This window comes from Myotis daubentonii, chromosome 10 (genome assembly GCF_963259705.1).
Source record: "Myotis daubentonii chromosome 10, mMyoDau2.1, whole genome shotgun sequence".
In the NCBI taxonomy this organism is placed as follows: domain Eukaryota; kingdom Metazoa; phylum Chordata; class Mammalia; order Chiroptera; family Vespertilionidae; genus Myotis; species Myotis daubentonii.
In genome coordinates, this window is record NC_081849.1 from 32,178,268 (window position 1) to 32,201,836 (window position 23,569).

The 23,569-nt window shown below is 41.8% G+C and overlaps 1 protein-coding gene across 6 annotated transcripts in view; it reads right to left on the reverse strand.

The window, feature by feature from the left end:
• The window catches only part of KDM7A (lysine demethylase 7A), a 99,555-nt gene that overhangs the window by 16,585 nt on the left and 59,401 nt on the right, over positions 1-23,569 (reverse strand). For 5 of the 6 annotated variants that reach the window (XR_009454726.1, XR_009454727.1, XR_009454728.1 and 2 more), the window contains 7 exons: positions 23,216-23,402; positions 21,554-21,716; positions 14,650-14,737; positions 12,659-12,765; positions 9,742-9,833; positions 8,581-8,670; positions 868-1,077 (listed from right to left, as the gene is read on the reverse strand). Coding sequence is in view for 3 of the 6 variants with exons in the window: in XM_059711963.1 (XP_059567946.1) it covers positions 868-1,077; positions 8,581-8,670; positions 9,742-9,833; positions 12,659-12,765; positions 14,650-14,737; positions 21,554-21,716; positions 23,216-23,402 (937 nt within the window). In the remaining 3 variants the exon portion in view is untranslated. The remainder of the gene's footprint in view (positions 1-867; positions 1,078-8,580; positions 8,671-9,741; positions 9,834-12,658; positions 12,766-14,649; positions 14,738-21,553; positions 21,717-23,215; positions 23,403-23,569) is intronic. The other variant, XM_059711965.1, reaches the window with a different exon arrangement.

Below are 23,569 nucleotides of genomic sequence, written 5' to 3' on the forward strand. Positions count from 1 at the left end.
TGATACAGATCTCGTTACAAACTCATTACCAAGTTTCACAAGGCCCTACATTGATCAGATTACTGCCTGCCCCCTTGTCCTTTAGGCAAGCATTTCTCAAACTTTAATGGGTTTATTCTAACAGTCACTCATGCTGATGCTATTGGGTGAGGGATAGGCTTTTTGCACTTGCTTTTCCCTCTGCCAGCAATACTTCTCCTCAGATCTGTGTATCCAACTTTTTCCCATTATTTAAGTGTCAGTTCAGATGTCACCACCTGAGAGCTCTCTGACCACCCTAGCTCAAGTAGCCAGCCATCCCAAGCCCCTTTACTCTATTGCTCTATTATTTTGGCTTCCTTCATAATGATTATTTGAAATTGTATTATTTTAACACTAGAGGCCCAGCACATGATATTGCGCAAGACCCAGACCCGCAGCGCCAGCAGGACCCAGACTGACTCCTCCCTGGTGACCGGTTGTGGTCATGATGTCGTAACAATGTCACGACCACAGGCCTTTTATGATATAGATATCTGTTTCCCATCCTTCCAACCTGAGCTAGGATGGAAGCTACACAAAGGCAGGGACTTAAGTTGTGCTCACTCTGGCATCTTCTCTAGAGCCTGTAAGAGCATGGCCTTGGTAAACGCTCAATAAACATGTCAGTAAATGAATGAGATCTAGTCATCCTACTTCTGCACTGATGCCCAGAAAGTTGAAGCACCACCGCCCCCTTCTACAGGCATAAGCGCTGTTGACCCCTACACAATGCTAACGGAAGATCAGATAACAAGACTGGTCAGACTATTCTCCTTTGAGTATCCGTTTGAAGAACTTTAAGGAACAACGAAGTCTCTCTTTGTCATTATGAAACATAATACTTGCCTCTTCCCAAGGACACATCTCTAATCTTCTGAGGACCTCCCTTGTGTGGAGCTCTAGGATGTCTAGGTTAGAAGGAGTCCGGACATTATGATCTCGAAGTTTCCTCATCCTTCGTCGGGAATGGTATGGGGAAGTTGCTTCATTTGAGGATCGTGAAGCTGGACACACTGTAGGAATTCCCTGAGATTTAACTGGCTTGCTGTTTTCCTCCTTTAAGAATTCAATTCAGAGTATTTTTATAATAAGGCTATATACATACCTAAGTAATCAGCCACAGAAATATTTTAGGAAAGAAAGACCATTCAATTTAATTATATAAAAAAGACCCAATAATAAGATAAACAGCTTTGCAGAGACCTTTATTTCCTTTTCTCCCCCACGTAATTATATACTATGAACATATTTCCTTGATTTTCAATATAATTTTAAAGGCTGTGTAGTACTTTGGTGTATACCTATAGTATGATTTACTGACCTAAAAATTACTAGGAGTTAGTCAGTCAGACTGCTTCTAATGTACTTTTCCTTAAAATATTATTATTATTTTTTAAATATATTTTATTGATTTTTTACAGAGAGGAAGGGAGAGAGATAGAGAGTTAGAAACATCAATGAGAGAGAAACATCGATCAGCTGCCTCCTGCACATCCCCTACTGGGGATGTGCCCGCAGCCCAGGTACATGCCCTTGACCGGAATCGAACCTGGGACCTTTCAGTCCACAAGCCGACACTCTATCCACTGAGCCAAACCGGTTTCGGCAAAATATTATTTTTTTAAAAAATATTTTTTTATTAATTTCAGAGAGGAAGGGAGAGGGAGAGAGAGAGAGAGAAACATCAATGATGAGAGAGAATCATTGATTGGCTGCCTCCTGCACGCCCTCTACTGGGGATTGAGCCTGTAACCTGGGCATATGCTCTTGACCTGAATCGAACCTGGGATCCTTCAGTCCACAGGTTGACGCTCTATCCTCTAAACCAAATCAGCTAGGGCCCAATGTAAATTTTTTCACATACATAGTTGCATAAATCAATAACTGCTTTTTACCAAGAAACCAGAAACACCAATCAGAAAGGATATATGCACCCATATGTTCATAGCAGCACAATTCACCATAGCTAAGATCTGGGAACAGCCTAAGTAGATGAATGGATTAGAAAACTGTGGTACATCTACACGATGGAATACTATGCTGCGGTAAAAAAGAAGGAACTCTTACCATTTGCAATGGCATGGATGGAACTGGAGAGCATTATGCTAAGTGAAATAAGCCAGTCAATGAAGGAAAAATACCACATGATCTCACTCATTCATGGATAATAAAGACCATTATAAACTTATGAACAAAAATAGATACAGAGGCAGAGCTGCCTCAAACAGACTGTCAAACTGCAGCGGGAAGGCTGGGGAAAGTAGCAGGGCAGAAGGGGGGGCGGGATAAGAGATCAACCGAAGGACTTATATGCATGCATATAAGTATAACCAATGGACGTAGGACACTGGGGGGTAGGGGAGGCCGGGGGATTGTCAAGGGCGGGGGAAAAAAGGAGACATATGTAATACCCTTTGTAATACTTTAAGCAATAAATAAAAAGAAAAGAAAAAAAGAAAAAAAATAGCTGCTTTTTAACGCAAAGTCACACATCTACATAGTTCTGAAAAATTAAAATTCTATAAGCATATCATGAAAAGTTGCAATCTACTCTTCCCCATGCCAATTCCCATTCTCTGGAGGGAATGGGAATTATACATATACATATAACAAATGTGGTAACAGATATATAATTTACCATTCTAACCATTTTTATGTACAGAGTTCAGTGGCATTAAGTACATTTCCCATTGTTGTCCAACTATCACCAGCATCTATTTCCAGAACTTTTAAGTTTTCCCAAACTTAAACTCTGTACCCTTTAAACAATAATGCCCCATTCCACCTTACTCCTAGCCCTAACAACCATCATTCTACTCTGTTTCTATGAATTTGACTGCTTTAGGAAACTCATATAAATGCAATCATACAATATTTGTCCCTTTATGACTGTCTTATTTCACTTAACATAATGTCTTCAAGGTTCATCCATGTTTTAGCATGTGTCAGAATTCCCTTCTTTTATAAAGCTAATATTCCATTGCATGCATATACCACAGTTTGGTTATCCATTCTCCCATGACATAATCTTTGATTGCTGTGAATAATGTTGTTATGAACATGCATATTCATATATCAGCTTGAGTCCCTGCTTTCAATTTTTTCGGGTATATAGCCAGCACTTGCAACTCCTGCAGCTGTTTTTATTGTTTGGTTTTTTTCTTTCAGTTATTTGCCTCTGAATTTCTAAGTAATGTTTATACTGTTATTTCTTGGTTTTTTACCTGTAGCTGTATCACTGAATTCCTACTATGCAAGATGAAGGAAGTCTTAATTCTGGCATCCTCTCCTAAATGTACACATACTTCCCCTGCCTTCAATATTCAATATTTAAATTGGATTCAGTAAAAATTATTTACAACCCAGTGTTACATAACATTACTTTCCTTGTTATCCTTTGATTTTTCCCTGAGTTTATAACTGCCTCACTTTCCATCAGCTTGTTTTCTAGTATGTACTTACCACTAATTAATCCCAAAATTCTACACTGGAAGAATACAAACATTCAAACACATTAGGTAATTAATCAAATTTATATTTTTCTTTGGAGACATCCTCCTGGATGGGATTGCCAGATAAAGTATGAGGCATCTAGTTAAGTTTGGATTTCATTCTCCTGATCCACCCTGGACCAGCTGCTCTCTGTACCTGCACATGTCATCACAGACCTTCCTGACCTGCTCCCACTCCACCATGTAACACTGCCACCACCACCACCACCACCACCTCTGACCTCCCTCCTTTATTTTTCTTAATAGTACCTTGCCAATTCCTGATATAACAAAATCTATGGGTAGCCTCTTACTTCTAAGCTCCATTGCCAGGACCTTTGTTCACTGCTCTATGCCTAGCCTACCTGGTACAAAGCTGCAATAGGTACTCAGTATTTGCTGGAAGAATGAATTCCAGGGAACCTTCCTTTTTGGTTTACTCCTTCTTTCTTAGAACAGCACATGGGCAGTACATTGTTTGAGAATTGCCTCTTTGACATCTTTATTTTACCATCATATTTGGTTTATGGCTTGGCTGAATACAGACATGTATGCTGGCATTCCCCAACCCCAGGATTTTAAGGACTTTGCTCCACTGTCTTCTAGTTTGCAGTGTTATTGTTGAGAAATTTTATGTTATTCTGATTCCCAATTCTTTGTAAACGACCCATATTATCTTCCCTAATGCTTTTTCAGATGTACTTTATTACATATGCTCTAAATTTGACCATAATGTGCCTTGGCTGATGTCTTTTTCACTCACTGTACTGGCATTTTGGAAGGCTATCAATTTGGGAAGATGTGTCCTTGAATTCTAAAACTTATTTGATTAGTCCTCTGAAAATCTTCTGGTTTTCTCTGTTATCTTTCTGGAGCTCCTATTATTTTGATGACGACTGTATAAAATGACCTTCTAATTTTTCTGTCCTATTTCTGTTTCTTTTTAACTTTATGGGAGATTTTCCCAACTTTATCTACTAAGTTTTGTTTCTATTAATTTCTAATTTCCAAGAACTCCTTTTCTTTCTTCTTTGAATGCTCCTTTGTTGCACCCTCCTGTCCTTTTTTCATAGAACCAATTTTACTTTTTTCTCTCCTGAGGATATCAATTATACTTGGATTTGAGATGAAGACTTATTTAATGATTGTCTCCTTTGAATACTTCTCCTTTTTCTGATTTATTTTTGGTCTTTGTCTTTGAAACTCTTATGGGCTCTCCATGTATTTTTAAAAGGAAACATTAAAAAGCTAATGATTTCAACTAATGGTGCTAAGAAAACGAGATAAAGATATGGGGAGAAATGTCTTTTTTTATCTTATGCAATACACAAAAATTCAAGACTGGCCATTTACCTAGATGCAAAAGCTTTTTTGAAAAAAAAAAATAGAAAGTATTTTTAAGACCTTGGGGTGGAAAAATATTTCTTAGGGAGATCACAAAATAACACTAATTAAAAAACAAAAAGAGTTGATAGACTAAACTTTCAAAATTAAAAGTTTCTGCTCATGAAAAGATACAAGCTGTAGGTAAATGTTAGTTATTTCATATAGATATGAATGATTGCATGCCAAATGACAAAGAATTTGTGTCCAGAACATATAATGAACTCCTACAAATCAATAATAAAACAATAATTTTTAAATGGACAAAAACTTAAACTTCCTAAACGAATATATACAAAAATGATGTGCACACAAAAAGGTATTCATCTTTAATCTTCAGGAAAATGCAAATTAACACCACACTGAAATAATATTCCATATTCTCTAGAATAGCAAAAATTTAAAAGGCTGAAAACAACAAATATTGGTGAAAATACGAAATAACTACCATGCCTGCACGTTACTGGTGAGAATGTAAAATGGTATAACCACTCTGGAAAACTGGCAGATTCTCACAAATTTTAAATTCACTTCCTATGGCTCAACTCTATTCTCAGGTATTTATCCAAGAATATAAAACATATATTTAACCCAAAAGAGATATAAGAATGTTCATAACAGTCTCATTCATAGCCATCAACAGAAGAATGGAAGACAAATTGTGGCATATTAATCAATGGCATACCATACCACTCAGCAATAAAAAAGAACTGACAAACACAACAACATGAATGAATCTCAAAAGCATAATGTGAGTGAAAGAAGCCAGACACCAAAATAGTACAAACTATATGAATGTGTTTATCTGAAATTCAAGTATAGGCAAAACTAATCTATGGTGATGATAACAGGTCAGAACAGTGGTGGCCTGTGGTAGTCAAAGATTGACTAGAAGGGGGCAAGCAAGAATGGACTTTCTGGAATGATATAAATGATTTATATCTCATTGGTTATACTGGAGTATTGGTTATACAGGTGTACACATTTGTCAAAACTCAAGTTTTCTTACAATTGTACATTTCACTGTATGTAATAAAAAGCTAATAGGGAATTCTGTGAGTGGGGCTTTGTCAACTGGTGGGTTTCACCAATGTTCAGTATCAGTGGATATACTTCTTGTCCTGAGAGGTCCAGGCCAGACTGCCAGTCTTTTAGAAGCCAAGTGGAAGAAGAAGCATTCACTATGCAGACTATCACTTAATCCTCGTTTTCAGTAAGATACCTATCTCCCTCGCTGGGCTCAGTGTTCCGAAGTCCACAAGCTTGCCTTAGCCCAGTGGTTCTCAACCTTCTGGCCCTTTAAATACAGTTCCTCATGTTGTGACCCAACCATAAAATTATTTTCGTGGCTACTTCATAACTGTAATGTTGCTGTTATGAATCGTAATGTAAATATCTGATATGCAGGATGGTCTTAGGCAACCCGTGAAAGGGTTGTTCAACCGCCAAAGGGGTCATGACCCACAGGTTGAGAACCGCTGCCTTAGCCGATTTGGCTCAGTGGATAGAGCGTCGGCCCACGGACTGAAGGGTCCCAGGTTCAATTCTGGTCAAGGGTGCATACCTCGGTTGCAGGTTCAATCCTCAGCCCTGGTCCTTGCACGAGGCAACCAATTGATGCATTTCTCTCACATTGACGTTTCTTTCTCTCTCTCCCCCTCCCTTACACTCTTTCTAAAATCAATGCAAAGTCCACAATCTCAAATTCAACTTCTCAAACAATTACACCTTTAGTTTTCTATGTGTGTTAAGGCAGGGATTTGGAGAGCAATTCATTTCTTAAATAGACCTTTAATCAATCCTGTTCAATCCTACCTCCACTCTCATATTGAAGGTTCTTCAAAAAACTCTGGAAGATTTTTTTAAGATTCTGTATAAATAAGACCTGTTCCTGGTCTTCCCCCATTTCCCACAAAGGTTTCAGGTCTCTGGTCTGCTAAATACGTCACCACTTGTACATTTCTTTTCAGCTTCCAAAATTTCGTTGGAATCTTCATCTCTATTATTCTCTCTATCCTTAGAGATGTCTTTTTTGATTCTTTTTCTATCATTTTGGTCCCAAGCAGTAATAATGGCAAGCACATATGTTTAATCTTCCAAGTTCAACTGGAATCCTCTTATTTATTAAAGTGAAACTGCTAGATGAAGGGACATGCCATTTAGAAAGCATAAACTAATCTGTACTCCTACTATCAATGATAGACAATGGGATTTTTTTTTAGCCAACTTGATAAATGATCATGAAATCGTAAGTTATTTGGCAAAATGTGATTAAATACTTTTTCATATATTGAGATTATTTTTCATACTTTTATTGGAATAGCCATTCTTTTTTCTTCTTTAGTGAAATACCTATATATTTTCTTTGCACATTTTCTACTGGCCATCTTGCTGTCTTCTGTACTCCCTACACTTCAATTAAAAATAACAAAACACTATGTTTGCTATTTTTGTCCAATTATTCTTTCAGGTATATTTCACCATTTAAAATTTATAATATTAATTTGAAGTTGACATATTTCAGAAATTTCGTATCTCTGAAATTTCATTCAAGTATTTTTACTTCCCAAAGTAAAGATTTATAGTTTTTCATATAGACCAACACCGTCCTTACTCTGGGTTGTTGAGATTTATACAGATATATTTTTGCATATATGTGACTTTTGATTAAAAATCTGTATGCAATTACTATCATCTTTAAAATTAAACAAAAAAATTTTCACCCTAACTGGTGCGACTCAGTGGACAGAGCATCAGCCTGCAGACTGAAGGGTCCTGGATTTGATTCCGGTCCAGGGCACATGCCTGGGTTGTGGCCTCGATCCCCAGTAGGGGCGTGCAGGAGGGAGCGGATCAATGATTCTCTCTCATCACTGATGTTTCTATTTCTCTCTCCCTCTCCCCTTCTCTCTGAAATCAATAAAAATATATTTAAAATTTTTTTCTACTGTATCTGAATATATTGAGAATTACATGAACTATTCTAGTCAAGGATAGCAAATCCTTTTAATATTTCTTAGCTATACCCCTTTCCATTCCCCAAACACAGACCTAATCTGAGCTGTTAAATTGAGTTAGCCTCCATTCCTCCACTTAATTTCCTTCCAGTTCAAGCTAAACATTATTAGAACCACCTTCTTAAATTAGTTTAATTAAAACCTCCTTTCTTTAATACCTAAAATAGCTCCTAAGTGATTAATTAAAACACCTAATCTCAGATTCTGTGGGCTTTTATCAAAAGGCATTTGCTAAACCAACTTGTTCTAATATTTCCAATCGAGCAGCTCTCCTTGCCCCACCCCACTAATATCTTCTTCTTTGCAACCCAGCTTCACCTAGTTCTACTCACTCACCTTACATTTCCTCTTTTCCTAATCACTAAACATGTATTCATCTCTGCACAGCTAAAATGAACTGGATTAGAAAGTTTAATTCTGTATTTTTTATTTTTGGAGTAACCTGAAATAACTTCCTTATTACTTCATCATGATACAACTCTCTAAATTTCTCTCTAGGACTTTAGAAACCTGGGAACTAGAAACTGTTTCTAAGACTTAGCTCATTGTCTTTTTTTTTTTTTTTTAAGTGCATAAGAACATTCAGAGATTTGTAGTGTAGTGGTAGATCTATTGGTTTCTCAAAGCAGATAATAACCAAGAGTTTAGATGACAGTTTGTACTCTTACCTCTATTGCTCGAATTACTTTAGAAAGTTCTTTAATAAGATGTCCAGGTCTAACGTTGTCTGGAATTTCAAAGGCATGTTCGGATACAAGCTGTGTTTGGATTAACAAAGACAAAACAACCAAAGTTACTTATACTTTAATATGTAAAAAACTTATTAAGCCAATTTTGGGGTTCTCCAGATTTTATAGACACAGCTAAATACTAATAAGCCAGGACTCAGAGTTCATGTGGTTGGTGTGATACCTCCTAAGGTATCTTTATTAAAAGATCTTCTAAGGAGATCTTTATTAACTTATAAAATCCTCTTAGATTGAGATAAAGATGGACTGGTCTCATAGTAAATTTTGCTTTATATTGAGTAGTAACCTTGTACTCTAGACCTCAAAAGACTACTATAATTAGTAAAGTAACTAATTAAAACTAACAATTAATTCATAATACATAAGGATTTATAAGGGGCAACACAGGCACTGAAATAATCCTAGTCCACTGGCACAAGAAACGTGCAATGGAAGCGTAAGGGAAGGACATATCAACTCCAAAAGGAGATCTGGGACCACCTCTTAGAGAAGGAATTCAAATGCCAACAACTAGACCACATTTTAGTGAAAATGGAAAGCTCCGGCTTGAACTCTGCCTTCCTTTCTTTCATTTTTTCCTAAGTCTAGCAGAGGGATAAGAGCAAATTGCAGGGACCTAGATTTAAATCCTAGCTCTGCCGGGTCTCTTGGGCAAGTTACTTAAATTCCTTGAACCTCAGCTTCCCCACATGTAAATGGGGATTATAACAGCACCCAGACTTCATATAGTTGCTTTGAAGATTAAATTAATTTATGGATATGAGAACTAAGCACAGTGGTTGGCACACTATGAGAGCTCAGTTACTTATTATTAGTCTACATTTACATGTTCATTTCTTAGTACCCTAAGTATACTTGAATTACTTTCCTTTCCAGCTTTAAGAAATACTGAGGTACTTAATTCTCACAGAAACATAAACCATTTGTATTGCTGTACTTAAAATGAAGGTTGTACTGTATATAAAGCAAGGTTTCTAGTCCTTCTACTGTGGCTACTCCTGCCACACAGCTTGAGGACTCCATTCTCCTGAACTTACCATATAAAAAATAACAATTATTTCACCGAAGAAAACGACTTACTTCTTTTTTCATCCACAATTTTAAAGCAGTATGCAGTGCTTTCACGCCCTGTACTAGGTAAGTCTGAGGCTGAAAACCATCTTCTTTCAGTTCTGTGGGATGGAAGAGGCAGGGAAAGGAGTTAAGTGTTTCAAAGATAAATGAATCAACTTTACATTTTGAGTAACCACCAAATATCAAACTGCATAACTTCCAAATTAACAGAAAGGGAAAAGGTTAATAAACAACTGATTGAAAAAGCAAAAAAACAAAAACAAAAACAGAATTACATTAAGTGTCATTGTACTAAATGCTCAAGTTAAAAGAAAGCTCACAAACATAACACTGAGTAAAAAACAGGTCACAAAAAATGTCAGTATTAAGCTATTCATAGATGTCTAGAAATTAAACTATTTTAGTTTATGACATAGGTGATAAAGCAGAAAAAAAGAATTATCACAAAGGTCAGGATAATAGGTTCTCTCTTAAAGGGAAGGAGAGGGTGCAACGAGAAAAATAAGGAGCCTGACTAGGGTGCTGGCAAGGCTGTTTCTGCTCACCCTGAGTGACAGGCTTATAACTCTTTAAACTGCACGAGAGTGTATGTGTAGGCAATGTGTGATCCATACACCTCACTATGGGCATGAAATAATTCACTATTGCAAATACACACCCACACCCACAAACCCAGACTCTTCTGGGTTTTTAAACCAAATTGATTACCTAAAATTCATATAAAATACATTAGATGTGGTCTACAACTCAGGCAAGTTGAAGCAAAAGTGAAAGATTTCTATTTCTGCCCTGTGGCTAATTTACTTACATAAACCTCAAACTGGTCACTGTTTTATTATTACTGACACTAAATTTAGTTAAGAGTTTCCCAATCCTCCCACATTTAACCTATCATATAAGCCTATAACAATCTAAGAGCTGGAAATAACAGGCTGCAATGGAAAGTTACAAGGTCAGCAATGAAAGGACAATATAAGATGGGGTAACAAGACCACCATTCCTGATTCCAGGACGAGTGCGTAGAGGTGGCACTGATATAATGGTCCTTTGGCTCTATCCTCAGTGGGATTGAAGAAGATACACTAGTAATGCCAGGTATCCTGTACTGATCTGGCAGATGAAATGAAAACACTTTAAACCTGACCTGCAAATATCCTTTTATAGTAATCTTTTTTTTTTTTTTACTTTAATGTACAGGATTATGTTTTCTAATCAGATCTCAATAGTTCTTAACTCTCAATGGACTAAAATAAAGGCTAACCCATTCTCAGACTAAACAATCTGCTGCTTATGACTGCAAGAACAGCAAGATTTTGTCTTTCAGATAAATTCTTAATTTGATTGGTAAACCCCTCTTAGACATTAGGGGAAAAGCATCACCTAAGGGTGTGTGTGTGTGCATGTGCATGTGTGTGCTGTTGAGAAAAGAAACAATGATAAAAGTACTCTGAAATTTCCTGAGTTTTGAATTGCCAATCTCTAATCTGGAGGGTTGTTATTGGGTTTTATTTCCAGAAAACAAGAACATCTGTGTTTATTTATATACTAGGGGCCCGGTGCACGAAATTCGTGCACTGGGTGTGGGGGCGGGGGGGGGGAGTGTCCCTCAGCCCAGCCTGCCCCCTCTCACATACTGGGAGCCATCAGGCATTGACCCCCATCACCCTCCAATCACAGGATCGGCCCCTTGCCCAGGCCTGATGCCTCTGGCCTAGGCGTCCGGTCCGGGCAGCGGGGACCCACAGCTGCAGCGGCCCCGTGATCGTGGGCTTCGCTTTAGGCCCAGGCAAGGGACCCCTAGCTCCCGGGACTGCCAGCTTTGACTGTGCCCAGCTCCCATCGCTGGCTCCACCCCTACTTCCTGCTATCACTGGCCAGGGCGGAAAAGGCACCTGATTCTCCGATCATGGCTGGGGGGCAGGGCAAAGGCGGCCCCAGGGCTGCCTTTGCCCTGCCCCCCAGCTCTTAGCTCCCCCCTGGGTTTCCGATCACTGTCAGTGGCAGGGGGCTTCTTCCTGCTTTCCCTTTCGCCTCCCTGCAGTGTGCCTACATATGCAAATTAACCGCCATCTTGTTGTCAGTTAACTGCCAATCTTAGTTGGCAGTTAATTTGCATATAGCCCTGATTAGCCAATGAAAAGGGTAGCGTCGTACGCCAATTACCATTTTTTTCTTTTATTAGTGTAGATGCGCCTAGGTGACTGTTCAACCGATAGCTATGATGCACAATGACCACCAGGGGAAAGACACTCAACACACAGGCATGGAAACATGGAACAGACTGAGGAATTTCAGAGGAAAGGAGGGAAGGGGGATGGCAGGAAGAGATTAACCAAAGATCTTATATGCATACTAGAGGTCCGGTGCACGTATTCATGCACTGGTGGGGTCCCTCAGCCTGGCCTGCAGGGATTGGGCCAAAACCAGCAGTATGACATCCCCCGAGGGGTCCCGGATTGTGAGAGGGTGCAGGCCAGGTCAAGGGCCCCACCAGTGCATGAATCCATGCACTGGGCCTCTAGTATTACATAATAGTCTTGGCTCAAACTGCATTCTTGCAGGCAAGACACTTTTACATGCCTGACAGTGTGTACAGGCCACTAGAGTCCCAGGTGAAATGAATATTCTCAACATTACCTGTTCTGATGCAGCTCTTCATATATCTACTTTTTAAGGTTGCAGCGGTTGCCAAATGGTGCTCTGTGGACCACTAGTGGTCCGTGAGGTCCGAAAGGTTGGCAACCGCTGGACTAGAGACTCTACTTTGTTAAAAAGGTTCTTGGTCAAGGGAAATCATGCATTTAAAAAAATAACATAGCAACAGCAACACTATACTAAAAAAGGGTCGCTGTCACTGGCTTTTAGTGAATTTACAAATAGCATGTATTATATCACACCGCAAGATGGACAGATTATTAATTACCTTTCAGGGTTTCCAGCAAGTTTTTGGCTACAAACCAACATATGGCTTCAAAGAAAGGGAATTTGAAGAGATCTGGTGTTTTTAGCCTTTTTTCCATCTCATAACACCTGAATAAACACAATTTAAGAAATTTAATATTTATATTAGCATTTCAAAGTTAAATGAAGGCAACCAACTTAAGGAAAATAAAATAAGCAGGTTCTGACATTACATAATACAACAAGTACTGTATATTACATAATACAACATTTGGATAAGCCTGAATTATGGCCTTATCCAGGTCAGACCTTAACAAATTTGACAGTATACTGAAGAATTACATTGGTCTTCAAAAAGACCAGACCTTGGGATTCTTATCCTAATCTTAACAGAAGGAATTTCACAAGGGTTCCACTATAATAAATAAGACAGTATGTTTATAAGTCAACTCCATGTATTGAACAACCCACTCAGGTTTTCTTTAGTTTCTACCAAAAACTCAAGCTCAAGACCACACTTGGTGCTGGTCAAGGGGAGGAGATAGGAACCACAGCTTGCCACAGTGTTCGTATTCTATGGGAGTCCTTGCAGCCATCCATACAGCCAGGAGCGACCTTTCCTCTGGGGACAGCTCAGGTATACAGAAACAAGATTCACAGCTGGCAGTGTGGGAGCTGTCCTGACTTAAAGCTTCATGCCTGGTAAGGGCCAGTACTTCATGTAATAACTCCACAGACACATAACATCCAGGGTCCCCACCGGCAAGTCAAGCTACAAGATCACCACACTTAGGAAAGCCCAAACACATGGTTCCTACTAGGTTCTCCCAGTCCTGATGTGGTTTATCAATCAGGAGTCATTTCACTGTAAGCAGTGCTGCCTAGTAACATTCTCCTCTCATCAGGCTACCAGGGGCACAGAGTTAGCTAAAGGTCAACTTTTCACACAGAAAGGGAAAGAGCTGTTAATCCTTTCCCCATGTAACATTACAGGTGTTCTGACAGCCATCTGAACCTAGGGTTGCTTTTCCCAGAACCATATTTACACCTGAGATTGACTGGATTTAGTTCATCTCCCTCATTGTAAAAACAGCCAAGGAGCCCTGACCGCTTTGGCTCGGTGGATAGAGCGTCGGCCTGCGGACTGAAGGGTCCCAGGTTCGATTCTGGTCAAGGGCATGTGCTTTGGTTGCGGGCACATCCCCTACTCATCGATGTTTCTAACTATCCCTCTCCCTTCCTCTCGGTAAAAGGTCAATAAAATATATTAAAAAAAAAAAAAAAAAAAAACAGCCAAGGAGAACCCGTACATTTTTATACAATTTTGAAAGTTGGGGAGATATTTAGTCTCAAATTGAATAAATAGTTTTTTAATTTTAGATTTAAAATGCATCAAGCTATCCTCCTGACAAAATTTTTTAAGACAATACTTTTGTTAAAAGTTCCTATTCTTGCCCTAGCCGATTTGGCTCAGCAGACAGAGTGTCGGATTGCTGACTAAAGGGTCCCAGGTTCGATTCCGATTAAAGCAGCGGTTCTCAACCTGTGGGTCGCGACCCCTTTGGGGGTCGAACGACCCTTTCACAGGGGTCGCCTAAGACCATCGGAAAACACATATATAATTACATATTGTTTTTGTGATTAATCACTATGCTTTAATTATGTTCAATTTGTAACAATGAAATTGGGGGTCACCACAACATGAGGAACTGTATTAAAAGGTCGCGGCATTAGGAAAGTTGAGAACCACTGAATTAAAGGCACATGCCCGGATTGCGGGCTCGATCAATGATTCTCTCTCATCATTGATTGTTTTTATCTCTCTCTCCCTCTCCATTCCTCTCCAAAATCAATAAAAATATATATTTATAAAAAGTTCCTGTTCTTAATAATTTCTCAGGGCCTATCTCCATGAGATCTCAATTACGGTAAAATATGTTGTTGAATTTAGTTTTTGAAACATCCTGTTTAAAAGAAAGGACAAAAGATCCTTTAAATACTGATGACACAAACCTGAGCTGCATGCCAATGTTAAGGTTGTGCAGAAAGTTCCCCCCAAAAGCCATACAATCCTGAGAAGTGAGCACAGCATGAATCCACCCTGAAATGGTTAAAAGTATATTAATCAGTGACTTCTCAATATTTAAAGCAAACAAATGTGATATCTACCTGTGAGATAAGAAACTCAAAATATCAACATCAATTTACTTCATACTCCAGTGCTAGAAAAGTTAATATCTATAAAAGCTACAGATTCATTCATTCACTCAAATATTTAGTGAAGGCTTATTATATACCAGCTGTGTGCTGAGTTTGAGTAAATAAATGCATTGACCTAATTAGATAAAAAATTATGGTACAACATAGGTAAAGGCTTTTGTGGTTGTTGTTGTTTTAGTTTAAAGGAAAAACAATCCAACTTAATATTAAAGATTTTACTGTGAGACAAGTCAAATCTGGTTAGAAGGACACAAGCATAATTCCATTAAGTGACCACTGAGACTGGCTGATCATTTCACTTCCCTAGTATCTGAAATGAGCACTGGGGGACTAAGCAGAGGAGGATCAGTGGAACTCAACCAGATACCTGCTAAGAAGGAAAAGGTAGATTACCCAGATTTCATTATGGAGAGTTTTGGTCCCATAAATATAAATGTTGGCAATCCAAATGATGTCTTATTTTCCTACAAAAATATTTTCAAAGAGGGAAACATTTCTGAGAGATGACACCTAGCTTTTGAAAGAAATGTCCATAGACTAAACATGGACTTCATGTAAGTATAAATGAATATATACATTTTCATGTAAAAATTAATTGTTACAATAAGTCTTTTTTTTTTTTTACATTTTTCATCTTTTAATCGCTCACTGTGCTGTGACACAGTATCAAAAAACTCCTCAAAGATTCACTTTCAAGTGGTGCCCTTTTGTGTACTCAAAGGCACAAAGCCTTGAGCTTGACCCTGAAATCACAAATTAGGAGTCTGTCAGCTACAAATCCTATAGATCAGTGGTTTTCATAAAGGCCATACTGCCTGTAGAGGGCATTTGGAAAAGTTTGGGGGCTTCTTTTGATTGTCACAATGATCAGGAGCCACCACTGTCAATTTTTGAGTGGGAGCCAGGGGTGCAAAATACAGGACAGTTCCACACAGTAAGAAATTGCCCTGCACTACTCAGGACAGAAATTTCTGCTGGGCATTCATTTAATACAAAATCTGCCATGAATTATCTGAGCCTAGAAACTTCAACTCCATTATCCTATCTAATAAAAGAGAAACATGGTAATTGGCGTACGACCGCTACCCTTCCCATTGGCTAATCAGGGCGATATGCAAATTAACTGTCAGCCAAGATGGCGGTCCGCAGCCAGGCAGCTTGAAACTAACATGAGGCTTGCTTGCTTCAGTGACGGAGGACTCCAACGTGCCCCGCCTGCCTTGCTGGCCTCTGAGCCTGCAGTTTGAAACATTTTAACAAATATAGAAGCTAAAAAAAACCCCAGAAACCAGCTTTCAGCGAGCTGGGATCTCAGAGCTGGAGTTATACATTGTTTTGAACCGAAACAAACCAGACACCTACTTTCAGCAACGGAGGCCTAAGAGCTGGAGCCTCAGAGCTAAAGCTGGCCCAGAATTAAAAAAAAAAAAAAGAAAAGAAAAGAAAAAAGGAGCGGTTGGGAGCTTCCGTCACCCGCCAGCCTGAAAACAGCCCTCAGCCCCTCACCCAGACTGGCCAGACACCCCAGTGGGGACCCCCACCCTGAAGGGTGTGTGACCAGCTGCAAACAGCCATCATCCCCTCACCCAGGCTGGCCAGGCACCCTAGTGGGGACCCCCACCCTGATCCAGGACACCCTTCAGGGCAAACCAGCCAGCCCCACCCATGCACCAGGCCTCTATCCTATATAGTAAAAGGGTAATATGCCTCCCAGCACCGGGATCAGTGTGACAGGGGGCAGCGCCCAAACCCCCTGATCGCCCTGTGGCTCTGTGTGTGACAGGGGGCGGGGCCACAACCTCCCTATCCACCCTGCTCTGTTTGTGACAGGGGAAGGCTCCCCAACCTCCTGATCAGCCCTGTTCTGTGCCTGATACAGGGGAGCTCCCCAACCTCTGATTGCCCTGCGGCTCTGTGTGTGACAGGGTGCGGCGCCCCAACCCGCCCCCCCCGCCACGGGCCTTGCTCTGTGTGTGACAGGGTAGAGCCATAACCTCCCCATCGGCCCTGCCCTGAGTGTGAGAGTGGCAGTGCCCCAACCCCCTGATCGGCCCTGCTCTGTGGGTGATAGAGGGCGGCGCCACAACCCCCCCCCCCCACGGGCCCTGCTCTGTGTGTGATGGGGTAGAGCCATAACCTCCCCATCAGCCCTGCCCTGAGTGTGACAGTGGCGGCGTCCCAACCCCCTGATCAGCCCTGCTCTGTGTGTGACAGGGGGCGGTGCCCCAACTCCCCTATCGGCCCTACTCTCTGAGTGACAGGGGGGAGCTCCTCAACCCCCTGATGGGCCCTGCTCTGTGCGTGACAGGGGGGAGCTCCCCAACCCCCTGATGGGCCCTGCTCTGTGCGTGACAGGGGGGAGCTCCCCAACCCCCTGATCGACCCTGCTCTGTGCATGACAGGGGGTGGCGCCGCAACACCCCAATCGGCCCTGCTCTGAGCCCGACCAGGGGCTGCACCTAGGGATTGGGCCTGCCCTCTGCCATCCGGGAGCAGGCCTAAGCCAGCAGGGCGTTATCTCCCAGGGGTCCCAGACTGCGAGAGGGCACAGGCCAGGCTGAGGGATCCCCTCTTCCCCCCGACTGCACAAATTTTTGTGCATCGGGCCTCTAGTATATATATAAAAAGCCAGCGAGCTTAACACCGGAATGACTGAACGACCGGTTGCTATGACGCCCACTGCAGCCAGTGAACCGGCCCAATGGGGGATGGGGCCAGCCGGCCAACCTCCCACGGCACCTTCCCCCAGCCAGCCCCACCCCTGATCGCCCTCTCCCACCCCGATTGAGGGTGGGGTGGCTGGCCAACCCCCCCCATGGCCCTTCCCCCAGCCAGCCCTGCCCCTGATGGGTCCCCACCACCCTGATCAGCCTGCAGCCCCTCGCCGCCAGCCCCATCCCAGATTGGCCCCCCCCAACCCTGATCAGGAGCAAGGCCAGCTGGCCAACCACCTGTGGCCACTCCCCCAAGCCAGCCCGCCCCCGATAGGCCCCCACCACCCAGATCGGCCAGTGGCCCCTTCCCCCAGTCAGCTCCACCCCCAATCGGCCCCCCCACTTCGATCAGGGACAGGGCCAGCTGGCCAACAACCTATGGCCCCTCCCCCAGGCAGCTGACCCCCAATCAGCCACTCCCCACCCCATTTAGGGTGGAGGCTGGTCGGCCCACTGCCCACAGCCCCTCCCCATGGCCAGCCCTGCACCCAATCAGCCCCACCCCATCTGGGGCAGGGCTTGCCAGCCAATCACCCTCAGCCCTTACCCCCAGCCATTTCCTCCTCTTGACAGGCCTGGCCCCGATCCACCCCGATTGGGGCCGAGCCGGCCAGACCCCACCCCGTGCACGAATTCGTGCATCGGGCCACTAGTATATATATAAAACCCTAATATGCAAATAGACCGAACGGCAGAACCGAACAGTCGCTATGACATGCGCAGACCACCAGGGGGCGCGCATGGAACATGGCAGGGATCGGCAGCAGAGCGCGGAACATGGCGGGCATCAGCCACAGTGGGATGGTGGAGAAGGTGAGCGGGGGCACCAGACCAAGGCAGGGCACCGGTCGCTGTCATCGGGGCAAGCCTCTGGTGGTTACTGAAAATTCTTTGCTCCTGCACGCCACTATCCCGCCCGGTGCTCACACCTGCTGCCGGTGCCGGCCCCACTCGCACCCTTTGCTGGTGCTGGAGCCGCTGCTCGCACCCGCTGCCAGCGCCCAGTGCAAGCCCCAATCGCTCTGCGCCATCAGCGGTGCGAGCAGCAGCTGCCAGCCCCAATCACCCCTCAGGGCTTCTCCACCTCCCCCGCTCCTGAGGGGTGATCGGGCAGGGGTGGTGGCAGGAGCAGTGCTACCAGCAGAGAGGGGACCGGAGGCCATGGCAGGAGGGCCTGGGTGGGGGGCACAGAGGATGGGCCAAGACCTGCCCCTGTTCCCACTGCAGCCTCGTGGCCCACAGTTCCTTTCAAGGTGCATGAATCTGTGCACTAGGCCCCTAGTATATATATATATATGAAAACAAGGTAATTTTTGCATGGTTTTGGCATAATTTTCCAGGAATACAACTACTCTGTAATTTGAAGGAAATTGTACTTTAGTTTGTTTGGAAGTTTATCAGTTGACAACTACCTTGGGGAAAAGTGCAATGCCTATAGCAGTGGTTCTCTAAGTCAGACCAGCAGCATCACCAAAGTTATAGAAATTGAGTTGCCAATCATATACCTGAATTGGTTGTGCTGGCTTATGCATCTAACTATTTTTTATTTTTTTATTTTTTGCCTTTTAAGGCTGCCGTGTCAGGGCAGGCACATTTTGAAATAGTATTTTATTATAAGTTGCTTTTTAATCTGTTCTTTATATTCTAGTTAGGTCATTACATCAATTTTTAATTACTGGTGTAGGAGGTTATAGCATTGATAAATTTGAATTCAAGATTTTGAAGAGGGCACAACTAAATATCTGTTATAAAAGGGAGCACTGGGAAGAAAATTTGAGGGAGGAGCTTAGCCCATTCAAATGAAAATGCTGATACTTACCTAGGTCCATAAATTCTGATAGTTTTAGGCATTTATTAATTCACTTATTTGATACAAATTTATTTATTATATATATGCACTGGAAGCAAAGCAAGAAAGCAGGGCCTTCAGTAACAAATCCCTGTGAACTCTATAGACTTTAAGGTTACTCACGTCAGAATAACACAACTCTAAAACCCCTGGCCTGGAGAGCTCTATGTCCCATCACATCTCAAAACGACACACTTGGTAATGATACTTGAGCTGCAGCTAAGGTTGGTACTCAATTTCTTCCTCAGGTGCCTCAAAACATACTCCTAACTGTCCCAGGAAAAAGCCCAGTCTCACTGCTGGCTTGGCCTTCCATAGCTTTAGAGCTGACCAGTTAAAGTTAAAGGGAACTTCATCAAATTTTTTAAATGTTTTGCAAAGGACATTATCAAGAAAGTAAAAAGACAACCCACCAGAATAGGAGAAAATATTTGCAAATTATATGTTTGATAAGGGTATAGTATACAGAATACAGTATATAAAGAATACTTACAACTCAACAAAAAGACAATCCAACTTAAAAATGGGCAAAAAATGTCAATAAACATTTTTCCAAATAGATATTCAAATGGCCAATAAGCACAAGAAAAATGCTCAGCATCATTAATCATAAAGGAAATGCAAATCAAAATCACAGTGAGACACCACTACTTCATACCCACTAAAATGGTCAGGGCGCATGCCTGGGTTGTGGGCTCAATCCCGTGGGGAGCATGAAGGAGGCAGCCAATCAATGATCCTCTCTCATTGATACTTCTATCTTCCTCTCCCCTCCTTTCCTTTCTGAAATCAATAAATTCATATATTTTTTTAAAGTAATGAAGTACTCATACGTGCTGCAATGAGGATGAGCCTAGTAAACATCCTATCTAATAATAGACAAACATGGTAATTGACCATAACTTCGCTATGCCTCCCATTGGCTAATCAGCATGATATGCAAATTAACCGCCAACAAAAATGGCAGCTAATTTGCATACTGAAGGCAGGGCAGGACGGTGCAATCCGCCCACCCCACTGCCCACCAGGCCTGCTGTCCACGTGTATGGCCCAGCGGGCGGCGGGGCGGGGAGGGCGGATCGAGATCCACCGCGCCCCACCCTGACCCGCCGCCCTCCGGGCCTGTAGTCCATGTGCACAGCCTGGCGGCTGGCGGGGCCTGCAGTCTGTGAGTGCAGCCCAATGGGCGGTGGGGCAGAGCGGATCACGATCTGCCGGGGCGATGCAGCAGAGGGCCTGCCATCTGCAACCCAGCGCAGGATTGGGTTCTGCCATCTGCCACCCGGGGAGCCAGCCTCAGCCAGCAGGTGGTTATCTCCTGAGGGGGTCCCAGACTGTGAGCGGGCACAGGTCCAGCTGAGAGACACACCCCACCCCCTCACTACCCACCCCCACCAGTGCACAAATTTTTGTGCACCGGGCCTCTAGTTATGCTAATAAAGAAACTAGATACAGCCCTGGTTGGTTTGGCTCAGTGGATAGAGCATTGGCCTGCAGACTGAAGGGTCCTGGATTTGATTCTGGTCAGGGGCACATGCCCAGGTTGCGGGCTCAATCCCGGTGTGGGGCGTGCAGGAAGCAGCTGATCGATGATTCTCTCTCATCATTGATGTTTGTCGCTCTCTCCCTCTCCCTTGCTCTCTGAACTCAACAAAAAAATATTAAAAAAAAAAGAAGCTAGATACAAAAGGCCACATAGTCTACATATATACATGATATGTCCAGACCAAGCAAATCCAGAGACTGAAAGTACCCTAGGGGCTTAAAGGCGGGGGAATGGAGATGTGACTGTTAACTGATATGGGGCTTCCTTTTGAGGTGATGAAATTAAAATTAGATGGTGGTAAGGTTGCACAACCTTATTAATCTAATAAAAACCACCGACTTGATTGCTTCTCAGTCTTTTGGCTAAAATCAAGTGTAAAAAACCACTGACTTGTACACTTTAAAGGAGAAATATTATAGTCTGTGAACTTTATCTGAACAAAAATCAAAATGATGGAAAATGACATAAAACACCACAAAGTTGTGCAAAGCTACTTTCCAAACAGTTCAAGCAGAGTTTCTCATTAAAAGCTGATTTAATGTGACTGAGTATCAACAATGGGCAGCAGGGATGGAACTGAAAACTTACCTGTAGGAACAAATAAGGTATGTCCCTGCTTTACCACACATTTGTAGCATTTATCCACCTTATCTCCAAAGAACACTTCACTCTGGGTCACAGATGAACTCCAAGACTCATAGAGTGCCAAATTTTCATCTGTTGGCTTTATTAAATAAAAAATCTTCTCACCCTAAAAGGAAATATCACACAGTTATTAAAAAGAAAAAAGCCATTCTTAGGATGGCCTACCTTGATGCAATTTCCCAATACAATGACCTAAATTAAATAAGATAATTATTAGATTTTTTTAGGCTTAAAAAGACCTACTTCACATACCTGATCAAAAGCTATTGCCCCTAGCCGAAACCGGTTTGGCTCAGTGGATAGAGCGTCGGCTTGCGGACTGAAAGGTCCCGGGTTCGATTCCGGTCAAGGGCATGTACCTGGGTTGCGGGCACATCCCCAGTAGGAGATGTGCAGGAGGCAGCTGATCGATGTTTCTCTCTCATCGATGTTTCTAACTCTCTATCTCTCTCCCTTCCTCTCTGTAAAAAATCAATAAAATATATTAAAAAAAAAAAAAAAGCTATTGCCTTTAACAAGCATCTTCACAAGAGCTAAAGCTCCCCCTTCCAAATATGACAAGGAGTCAATAAAGTAGCGTTGAAGAAATAGTTATGAGAAGAAGGTAAAAAAAAAAAAAATCACAAACATCCTACTGATCTCATTTTCAAGGTATAGAAGTAAATACACATTAATAATAGACCCCAGGTTACAGAGAGTCATTTCTAAAATTTTGCCCTTTCTCCTAAGATCTATAATATAATGATTATTTTTAAAGACCTGCAAATCAACTTCCTTTAATGAACTAACCCTTGGCTTTCTCATGGAGAAGAGAAATAGGAGCTCAAGGACACAATATCATATACTATAGTATAGAGCATTGCTGATGCACAGGCATTTAATATAGACAAAGATTTGGTTCTAGATCAGCACTGCCCAACAGAATGTCCTATGATTATGGAAATGTTTTATATCTGTGCTGTCCAATACAAGTCATAAGCCACATGTGGCTACTGTGATAAGTCAGGAAAGCCATAAAATACTAATTCGTAAAATACTAATTTAAAATTCAGTTCCTCATTTGCACTAAAATTCAGTTCCTCAAGTGAGGAGCTGAATTTTCAATTATATTTAATTTTAATTATTTAAAATTTAGCCACATGTAGCTAGTAGCTACTGTGAATAGTATAGTGCCAGATAAAATAAGGTGAATATAAGCTGCCGGGAAGAATTAGTATTTCATGGACCTTCCTGACTTATCCAACTAGCTGTCTTAGCCTAATTTTAAGGTCAGAGGCAATTATTATTACTGTAATTTTGCTCCTCAGGGATTGATACAGGGATTAAGTGATAATTGATGAGGAAGAGACAAAAGGCTACTAGAGACCAACTTATAAGATAATGGCTCAAAAAAGGGAATCTAAATATAAATTAAGCACTCATAGCTCCTTTATTACTTGGGATTAAAAAAATTCATAACATTTAAAGGTAAAATGACAGATCCTACTTAAAAAGTACAAATACTTCCCTCTTTAAAATGTCATTTTCAGCAAATAAATGCACCCCTGGAAAAATAGGACTATATATTTTTATCAATAAGAGAACAAAGAAATACCCCAATCTTACCCAGAGGACATGGTACCAAACTGAAGTTCCACCAAAGTCAATGTGGAAATCTGTGTAGCTGTCTTGAACTCCCATTAAGCAGTATTTCTGAACAAATGGCTTGGGAAAGACTGAATCATCTGGCCAATAATTTTCCACCCAGGAAAGTTTTCTGGCTATGTCAGGGACCTCCACCAATTCAGACATCCTTTAAAAAACAAACACACATACACACACACACCCACATCACGCAAATTAAAACTTCTTAAAATGTCATCACCCATCTCAACCCAAACCAAGAGATTAACTGGAAATCAAGGTTAACAACAATACTTCAAGTTTAAACCCACTGTATTTCTAAACATTCTCTGAGGA